The sequence below is a fragment of the Sinocyclocheilus anshuiensis genome, unplaced genomic scaffold, assembly GCF_001515605.1.
Source record: "Sinocyclocheilus anshuiensis isolate Anshui unplaced genomic scaffold, SAMN03320099.WGS_v1.1 scaffold902, whole genome shotgun sequence".
Classification (NCBI taxonomy): domain Eukaryota; kingdom Metazoa; phylum Chordata; class Actinopteri; order Cypriniformes; family Cyprinidae; genus Sinocyclocheilus; species Sinocyclocheilus anshuiensis.
The window spans coordinates 89028-99742 of record NW_015537974.1 but is presented as its reverse complement, the minus strand read 5'-3'; the positions used below and the strand labels follow the sequence as shown (position 1 = coordinate 99742).

At 36.5% G+C, this 10715-nt stretch overlaps 1 protein-coding gene across 3 annotated transcripts in view; it reads left to right on the top strand.

Moving 5' to 3' along the window:
• Nucleotides 1-2567: 2567 nt before the first annotated feature.
• The window catches only part of LOC107671682 (lamin-A-like), a 36877-nt gene continuing 28729 nt past the window's right edge, over nt 2568-10715 (top strand). Inside the window, exons 1-3 of one of the 3 annotated variants that reach the window (XM_016464594.1) lie at nt 2568-2660; nt 5124-5305; nt 5983-6361. In XM_016464594.1, the coding sequence (XP_016320080.1) occupies nt 6015-6361 (347 nt within the window). In that variant the 5' untranslated portion in view covers nt 2568-2660; nt 5124-5305; nt 5983-6014. Of the gene's footprint in view, nt 2661-5123; nt 5306-5484; nt 5613-5982; nt 6362-10715 lie in introns of those variants that run through there. The other 2 variants (XM_016464602.1, XM_016464613.1) reach the window with 2 other exon arrangements.

Below are 10715 nucleotides of genomic sequence, written 5' to 3'. Positions count from 1 at the left end.
TCTATCAACTACTGCTTACAGAAGATGGTGAGGGAGAGTGGAGAACACTGGATCGATCATACATGAACCAGAAGAAAGGATAAAAAAGGAATGAAAGGAAGCTTTAAGCACTATTGAGGTGGAGACACTGTGCCATGGGTCACAATAATGAACACAAATATGAATCATTTCTCGGCCCCGAAGAGCATCACGTTTCTCTAAGAAAGTCACAAATATATAAAGTATGACAATATTACAAAACTGTATGTAAAATGCTTCTAATAATGTAGCTTTTCCACTTTTCCAAAGGATATTTCAAAGTATTAAAATTGCACAACAACAACAACAAAAGAGTATTTCATTTTAATTTTGTCAATTGTTAGACAAACATGATTAAGCTGTTCCAAGCAAAGGTTGAAAGAAGACAAAATAGTTATCTAAGCCTCCTCTTGGAACATGACTCAACAACATTTCTTACTGAGGATCATTTAGAAACATGAAACACAAAAGTTCATTTGTTTTGTTTGACCCATTATTTGTTAATGTATTTCCACCCTTAAATCTGCAGTAGATTTTTCAGTGATGTGAACTCAAAGCCAAGCATAATTAGAACTTGAAAGGCCGGTCCAGACAAGAACAGAGCCTGTGATTAAAACCTCCCATGTCGACAGAAATCCCACATTCCTGACAATTAAACTTCTATTCATCCACATCAAGCCCATGCCCACTTTCAGACAGTTAAGACCATCTGAGAATAGTTGGATTTACAGACACTGATCATGAATGGATGAACTAAGTGTCAAATTATTCAATATTTGTCACATTTACTTACCGTTTTTCTCATCAAACACACCCACAGTGAATTTTCCTCTGCTTCACATGGAATGTCTCAGAGACATCAGTCTGGTGGCACCGGAAAAGCTCTGTTCTGGCTGTTAATAGACAGTGTGTGGTCATGCCTGTCTATTTGTGTATCCTTGAATGCTCAAGGCTGTGTGAACCATCATTTATGTGAATGTTCCTTTTGACAACAAATAAAGCACAATGCAAGGCCTTTCCTCCCTAACACACTTTATTTATCAAACCTTATTACACATGTGTTGTTGCATCTGTGTGGAGAAAACCTGCTCTCATCAATGATGGGTGAAGTGGCTCGTTGGTTGTTCAACCTTGGTCTTTTTAAAAAGCAATAAAGGAGTTCAGTTTAAATGTTCTGATTCTATTTTCCCATAAGTCTAAAATATCTGAGGTTAAACACACAGAAACGGGTCCCCGGGCATAACTTTTCAGTTTGAACACCCATCATTACCATCTCTACTTTGGGAAAATAATAAGAATAATAATAATAAATTAACTTTTTGGGTTTCAGAGAGATTTCAAAGCTTTATTCTACCACACAATCACAATTAAAACTATTATAAAACAAGATGGAAACACTGAACAGTAGTGGATGTATTGAACGAGAGTAATTATTGAAGAGCAGTGAACTCTAAATGAGCAGGTGGACTGCCTCTGTCAGGTGATGAAGTATACTTGTAATTATGGTAAAATAAAGGTTCATTATCATGTATCATCATGACAGGCGTATTGGATGGAAGTGTCCTGTACTTGTTTTAAGCTGTTCTTTTGCAATATGCCATTTCTTTCTAAACATTTTCTTTTGCGTTCTTTTGCGTGATTGCGTTTGAGAGTAACGAGAGTTTCAAAACAATTCAGTGGCACTGTCTGTGTTAATGCTGCCACCAGCTGGAGAGACTTGGTAGTTCAGTGAACCTGAGAAGCTGGTGGAAAGTCTTGAGTGAGACTCTTCGTCGTCAGCAGCAGAGGTCACTAGAATACTAAACCATAAGGATAAATGCAGTTTTGCGGTAAAATATTAATAGTAATTATTTTTTTATTTTTTTATTTTTGTCAACCAAATAAAGTATGACCAGAAACCAATGAAAAGAGCAAAATAGTATCACAAAGAGGACCCCCTCTAGTCACATGACTGTGCCAGTATATTTATTTATTAATTTATGTACTTAATTAGCTACATTAAGTAAATAAAATATGGGAACCAAAATTAATCTATTTTATTGTTTACATGTACATTACCGGTGAAGAATTTGGGGTCAGTAAGATTATTTATTTATTAAAGAATTTAATACTTTTAAAAAATTCAGCTGAGATGCATTATATTGACAAAGTGACTGTAAAGACGTCGTTACAGAAAGGTTCTAGCTATTTCAAATAAATGCTGTTCTTTTGAACTTTCTATTCAATTAAAAAATCCTAAAAAATGTATCACGGTTTCCACAAAAATGATAAGCAGCCCAACTGTTTTTTTTTTTTAGCGTTGATAATAATAAGTAGTAGATAACAAGTATAATAAGATAATAGCATGTAGTGTAAACACTGAAAACAAATCCAATGTTTTTTGAGTAATCTTAATGTAGTTGGAAGAACAATAGCGCAAGGGACAATAACGGTATGAATTCATGTATTTTTGGCGTATTTTGTATTTGGTCACCATGCTAGTTTTTTGTCAGAGAATGAACTCTGAAAACTGCGTTTCTATTGAGTGGTCGGTAGAGGGCGCTGTACAGTCCATCTGCACTGCTATGGCCCATGCCAGACGGCAGCGTATGGTGGATCATTGAACGCATGCAAACATTTCCTGATCTTGGAATTCGGCAACTGTGAGTCACTATTTCCCTAACTGTTTTTGCTCAAACATTTCATCTTCTGCGGTGGTTACTCTAGTCCATAGCAACGGTATTTTGTGGGGTGCTTATGAATAGAATGATTTCTATGTTCATTCTCAATGCATGACTCATCAGTTTTAACAACCTGTAATTTTACACAAATATATCCTAGTTGATTCCAGGGTGTTCTCTTCTTTAGACCTGATTTAGTCATTTGGAGTGCAGTAGAAAGTGTATGGTGTGTGTTATGTAATATTGTGATTTAACGTTACAGGTAATCACAATGTCCTTGATGACTTTTTAAAATAATCTGAAAATTATATGAATGCTATGTAATTTTAAGAAGGTTTTAGTAGTGTAATGCGACCCAAGTGAGTGTGTCGGAATTCCATGTTGTGAAAACATTCTGGATGAAACCTGTCATGTCTTGTATTTTGCTAAATGTGTCCTAAATCTCCACCCTTTGACCTCCCAAGTCATGTTCTTGAGACCCTCACCAGCAGATCTCAACAGAATTCCACAAAAATCTGCAGGTTTTCCCTAACAAAACTGCATCAAAGTCTGCAGATTTTATCTGGGTATACTTGTGTCATGACTTCCCAGCAGTTCCCACAGATTTTTGAGATAGCACTCGGGATGGAGAGACATTTGCCCTGGGGAATCTCATTGTTATATTGGAATGCGGTGGTTGTGTGTAATAATGCGACGAGGATGGCAGAGAAAGAGAGACAACAGGAGAAAGGAAAGTGCAGAACAGACAGGCTCATCCTGCAGATTTACACAGCTCTCTGTGTTCTGGCATCTGCTGGGACTTTTCCACTGATCTGCCCATGCGCTTGTGCCAGGATTGTCTGCTTTTTTTCTTTTCATTTTTGCTGTCTCTCATGCCATCTTGCCTCACGATGCTGTTTCTAGAAGAGTTTTTGTGCACAAATAAATAGGACCCTAAATTATTAGTATGCATAGATATACATGTTGTAATATGCATACTGACGGTACATTCACACGTTAGGGCTGTGCAGAAGTGTTATTTTAGTATTATTTATAGTATTTATTAATATTTTGGATTCGCTTTTATTTTTATATTTTCAGTTTTCATTTAAATTTTAGTTTAAGTTTTAGTAATTTTGTTATGTGCGTTTGTAATTTTTATTAATTTTTTCAGTATTTCTATTTAGCCTTAATTTATATTTATTTCAGTTTTAGTAATTTTAGTAATTCACCTTAAACTTATTTTATTTTAGTTAGTTTAATTTGATCTAATATTAGTATTTTACTTCAGCTTCATTTCAATTAACAAAAAGGATTTTAAATAGTTTTAGTTAACAATACTCTCAGAAAAAAGGTACGAAATCTGTCACTGGGCCGGTACACCTTTGTACCTTATTTACCACTAAAGGTGCATAAGTACCTTAAAGGTGCATATTAGTACACCTTTTGAAAAGATACTGCCCCAGTGACAGCTTTTGTACCTTTTTTCTGAGGGTGAATAACATTGATGTGCAGGTTTGATCCTGAACCCTAATATGCACCAAAGAGTTGATGAAAGGTGACTAGTTAGTGGTGTTTAAGTGAACTGAAGCACAGGCTTCCTTCCCATAAAGGATTCATCTAATCCACTCTCATCTCTCTCTCTTTCTCTCTCTCTCTCTCTCTCTCTCTCTCTCTCTCTCTCTCTCTCTCTCTCTCTCTCTCTCTCTCTCTCTCTCTCTCTCTCTCTCTCTCTCTCTCTCTCTCTCTCTCTCTCTCTCTCTCTCTCTCTCTCTCTCTCTCTCTCTCTCTCTCTCTCTCTCTCTCTCTCTCTCTCTCTCTCTCTCTCTCTCTCTCTCTCTCTCTCTCTCTCTCTCTCTCTCTCTCTCTCTCTCTCTCTCTCTCTCTCTCTCTCTCTCTCTCTCTCTCTCTCTCTCTCTCTCTCTCTCTCTCTCCTTTTACTAAGACACCTGATTGGATAATTTTTAGTATGTCCACCCCTCCGAAATAAATACCAGGCAGAGTTTTGAATATAAGGCTGTTTTCTGTGACTTTCCCCTTTAAAACTTCATGCAACAGCAAATGGATGTATTCTGGGTTTCTAGGATGGACGTATTTTCCTTGGCTCATATGTTTGGATAAGTAGATCTTTGGAGAACTCTATGGACTAACTTTAATTAATTATGTGAAAATATCGATTCGATTTTTTACTTATTTAATTTATTTATTTAAATATTTTATTATAATTTTTTTTTGTTTTATTGGCTTTGGGTCAGACATTATTTTATTTTATTATATATTTTATTTTATTTTATTTAGTTTTGCTGTGGATTAGCTATTAGAAAGGAAGGGATTTACTTTACTGTCATTTAGATTGCTTATCTCACAAGTTACAGATTATATAATAAAATGATACGCCGAGATGCTTCTGTGACAATGTGAAATACAGTAAAAGCTCTATTCCCTTGTGTGGGTCTTCTTCACTAGCTCCGGCCCCCTTTCCCTCACTTGCTCTTCTGCTCCTCCTCCTCTCTCGTCCCTGAGAGGCGTGAGTTTCTGCCAGAGACTAAGAGCGCGAGTCAGACCAGACACTTTCTCTGCAGAGTTTCAACGGGACACAGCAGCCGTAGAAGCCTTCAGTAACCCAAACTCTCTCTTAACTTTACCAGGTCAGTGATTCAGGCATTTTGACTAGCAGTACTGCAAACTGTGAATGCTCAGGGCCCAAATATATTTTTAATTAGTGTTTTTCTTTAGCTTTTTTTTTTTTAGCATTGCACAGTAAAAGATAGGTCACTCCTGTAATTGTGTCTAGGGGGAGTGTCACATGTGCCGTCTAAGCACAATGTAATGTTTGGAATTACTTCAACGTTCCAAAACAAACGTAATCAGAGCTCCTGTGGATGGGACTTTGACATGCGTGTCTGTGCTGGTTGTGTTTAAAGTGTGTCCAAATTTGTGTCTATCTTGTCCAAGGTAAGTTACAGTGAATGCATTCTAAACCAGTCTGACGTTTAGATCTAAACCAGATTAGTCTATTTAGAAGTGAGCGTGTTAGAGATTTGAACTAAATGCTTATTCTGGGAAGTTTGTGCTGAATATACTTGAATGTGATCAGAGGTTGGGCGTGGCAGAAACAGTAAGACACAAAGTGAAGGAGAGGGATGGTTGGAACGGAAAGGAGGGCTGGAGTTTATAATTTGCATATATTTATTTTTTTGTAACCATAAATATATTGCATATCAGTTTCAAACTGTTGGACTGTGACTGTAAAAGATTCCTCAACGTATCACCTCTGAAATATGTCTCTCCCATTCTATTCTATTCTATTCTATTCCCTGTACAGTTTCAGGCTAGCAGCAGCCGTTCCAGTCAGCTATGGAGACTCCAGGTCAGAAACGAAACACCCGCGGAGGGACAACCACCGTTCTTTCTCCCAACCGTATCACTCGGCTGCAGGAGAAAGAAGATCTATGCAACCTGAACGACCGACTGGCGGTCTACATCGATAAGGTGCGCTCTCTAGAGGTGGAGAACGCAGGTCTGCGTATGCGCATCACAGAGTCGGAGACGGAGATCAGCCGCGAGCTGAGCGGCATGAAAGCGGCGTATGAGGCTGAGCTGGCGGACGCTAGGAAGACTCTGGACTCGGTGGCCAAAGAACGAGCCCGACTGCAACTGGAGCTCAGCAAGGTGCGAGAGGACTACAAGGAGCTGAAGGCCAGGTATGTGTGCAGATCATGGTTTACACGTCATGCGTGTCATTCTAAAACCATATGACTTAATTTGCACTTTTTGAAGTTTAAAATCTCCATTGATTTTTGTTCATTTTTGGACGAACAAGGCCTTTACAACTGGTACCATTTTCGGATAAACTCAATCGTGACATGTGCCAGAGCTCACGATGTTCCGACCTTCAGAATCGCACCGTGTACGCCTGCCTTAAGCCAGTGCTATTGCAGTAAGTAAATCCAAGTCTGGAGTCCGCAGTAGCAATTACCATGACTCATTCCACCCAGGAACCTACAAAAATTCCACCAGGTTTAGTTTCTAAATGGTGCGGCTTACAGATCATAAATCAGTGACACAGAAGAGCTGCAGACACTAATACGAGGGCTTGCCCTCTTTTCCTGTAATTCCTTCCACACATCCAAGAGATAAGTTTAACTCTAAAATGCAGAACGGTGCCGACCCCTGGGCTCTCAGCCTAGTCCTCAGCTAAATTTACCTGAAACATGACGGCAGTTTTCTGCAGTTTACATCTGCTTATTGCTCCTGTCACTAAGGCTGACAGCTCAGTGCTTTAGTCTGTTTGAAGCATTTTAAAATTCAATTATAATAATTAATTAATTAAAACGGAAAACAAATCTACATTGTACAGTATTATGACAGCGATTTTAAACCTTGTGGTTTGGGGTCGGCGAGTCTCTTTGTGCTCACCAAAGCTGAGTTTATTTGAACAATAATACAGTAATACTATGAAAATTTAAAACCTTAATTGTTTTAATTTAAATGTAAACTATTTAAAATAACTGTTTTCTCTATTATTAATCAATGGTTTTAATATATTTTCAAATGTAATTTATTCCTGTGATTGCAAGGCGGAATTTTCAGAATTTTGCTCATATTAAAATTTTATTATGGTGTATTATTATCAATGCAATTAACATTTTATTATGTTAATATTATTATCAATGTAATATTTATTATTATCAATGTTTAAAGCAGCTTTTGCTGCTTAATATTTTTGTGGAAACCATGATACATTTTTTTTCAGGATTCTTTGATGAATAAAAAAAGTTTAAGAGAACAGCGTTTATTTAAAAATTGTAACATTATAAATGTATTTACTGTCACTTTTCATCAGTTTAAAGTTCAAAAGTCTTCAAAAATCAAATCTCACTGACCCCAAATTTCGAAACAGTAGTGTACATACCCACACACACCGCCTCTGGCTCGGTCAGTAGAGGTCTGCTGCAGCTCATGTATGTGAGGTGTGAATGTGGGTGTGTTGCATCTTCTTGGGAAATGGCTGTTGGATTGGCCACCGCACCCTTTACAACAGGTTTAGTGTGTCTGTTTCTTGTTTGAATTCACATTACATTTTATAGTTCCTTTGTCTTCTGCGGAAATGCTGCTGCTTGTGTAAACGTTTTACAGTGATTAACATAAATAGATAACATCTTTGCTATGTGTAGGTTTAGCCAATAAGACAGTGGACATGTATTAATATTTTTTTTGCACTGCATTGTGTGGATTAATGATTAATTTGATCCAAAGTGTGTCTTTGGAAGTCTCCCTCCAGTAGAATGTCACATATCTACAGAATAATGATGTGAATTAGCGATGCATGATGAGATTGATATAAATTTTTTAAATAAAAAATTCTAAATAAATAAATAAAAATAATACAATAAAATGTCATGAAAGTATTCATTTTTAATGGTACAAATGGATTTAGGCATCATGACATTATAATTAGGGATGTTCATTTCGGTTATTTTTCCTAACGGACAACCGACGCTCATTAACCGATTGTTAACCATTAACCGACAAGATTATTTAAAATTAGAATTGAATTAAATTAGAAAGGATAAGTGTCTGTGACCCGTTAAAAAATACTAACTTTTGTTTCCCGGGGATACATTTTACATGCGCAAAAAGCAGCAAACAACAGAACATGAGGATTCACATGGTCATCATATATGCACCTGCAGCGCTTCTGCGAGCGGTAGCCTATAGCCTATATAACGAATAAACAGGCCTATACGAGAAACATATTTTTACTTAATAAATTAAGAAAATGAAAGAAAAACTGTGCAACAAGTAGCCTAGTATGCAGAGTTTCGGTTCATTTACGTGCTGCACGAAAGGAAACAGACAGAAAGCGACATCCTATTTTTCTTTAGGCTTATTTTACAAAAGCACAAAGATTTGTTTTTATTGTGAATGTACACAAATAAAGGCAAACCTTTTACAATTCTGATTATCTTTGACTAAAAGGAGTAGTTGCTTCCACTGTTAGAAGGAAAAAATTCAAGTGATTGCGCCGGTGCCGCATGCGCGCACACAGTTAAGCATCGCTACCTTGACAAAAATATGAATTGCCTGTTCATTATCATAATAAAATACAGTCAGTCAAACATATGGAAAAAAACACACTGCTCAGTTTAAAAATGTAGTAAATTCTGTGCCGTTAAGTGTTATCACAGTACCGCCGTGATGTTATGGAAAACATTTTGTTTTACGTGGATATTGGAACGCGAATGAAGTACATAATAAATAATAATTTGCCATTCAAATACATCGCGAATACGGAAACATTTGATTTTGTGTGGAATGAGAGACCAACGTTGGTTTCAGTTTAGTTTTAGCCTAAATTAATTCGTTTTGGCCTGTCGTTTATATTGCTATAGCTTCTTACATTTTTAATTCTTGTTCTTTTCTAAATACTGTTAGTTGAAAGGATTTGTTGTGGAGTGAGGGGAACTAAAATAGCCTAGCTATGTTTACAGTGTTTATTATAATGTTTGTAAACATTTCGCGTCGGCATTAGGCCTATTTCTGAATGAAATAAAAAATGCGACTTATACGCGACTTGTTTTTTCCCCCCTAAAAAACACATTTTTTTATACGCGTAGCGTATTTTAACCATGCAGCAAACCTTTTAAAATATTTTACTGAAAAAATAAATAATTAAATGACTTTTTAAACGGTTTAACTGATTGTATTAATCTGTCAAAATTCTTACGGTCGGTTAACTGGGTAAACGGTTAAAATGAACATCCCTAATTATAATGTAAAGTATGAAAAATAAATAATCATTTTGAGATTTGCTAAAGATTACATTTAAAAGTGTTGAAGATTAACTTAAAGTAAGCGGTAGATGACAGCAAAAGTAATCTAAAAATGTTGAATATTGGTTGATAAATTATATTGTCAGTCTTCAATATTAAATGTAATATTTTGTCAATTTTAATTTTTTGTAAATTTCTGTATTTATTGTCAAACATAGTTTGGCAATAACTAATCACATTATGTAAGAGAAAAGATCCTCGCAATAAAACTAAGAAACAACAACTACGCATCATAAAATCTAGTAACTTAATTATCATGCTTTTGTCCTTTGCACTTGAACTCCCTCATATCCGAGTACTTTAAAGACATCCAAACTCCACAGAGGAACCATCTCAAACTATTCAACACCACTAAAAAAAAAGTTTGTAGATGCTTATAGTTTATTAAGAAGCGTTGTGATCTAGTTGTCATTGAGTCACAGTGATTGTTATTATAATCTATTGTTTATCTTGCTGTCTCTATGGTAGTAGACTTAGTCAGTGCGTTGGTTTAGGCAAGAGGTTTGTTGATCCCAAAAAGGTGTGGTTCAAAGACAAATAGATATCAAGGCTGAAGATGCGCCTTCACTGAATGATGCCAGACAAGTTGAGAGTTTAGTGAAAGCCAATATGAGTCATTTTCATTCATTTTATAAGGTTTGTGGTCATATTCATTTCATAAGCTTTGTGGTTATACACATGGGGGAAGTCAGCAAAAGGAGATAGTCTTATTTGTGTCCCAGGGTTACAGTAGCCCTCATGAGTTCCTGTAAGCGTCCATCACTCGGTTAATGCAGACTGACTCGTACATTCATTGGAGCTGAGCTGTTTGGAAGTGTTTGGTTTCCACAGCAACCATGCAACCTTGCCAGGGTGTGTGAGAGGTTCTGACTGGACTGAGTGGTGACTCATGAGCTTTAAGTAACTGCGGAAAGCACTGTTCAATCTGACTTTAACCCCTCACCTCAGTGAGAAAGCCCTATGTTCATGTTGGAACGGTAGCCTTATTTTATTCCAGTGAGTTTGAAACATTTGCTTTACACTTATGTGCTTCGCAGATGTTTTCTTACTGAAGCGGCTTAGAATGCTCCATAAAAGGTTCCAGTTAGAATGTCATTTATAGCCCTATTTCCACAGGAGAAGTTGCACAGAGAACTTTTTATTTCATAGTTCTTAATACACTGGTGTTTTAAAATGCTAATTTACTAAACACACACACACACAGACACATATATACTGTATA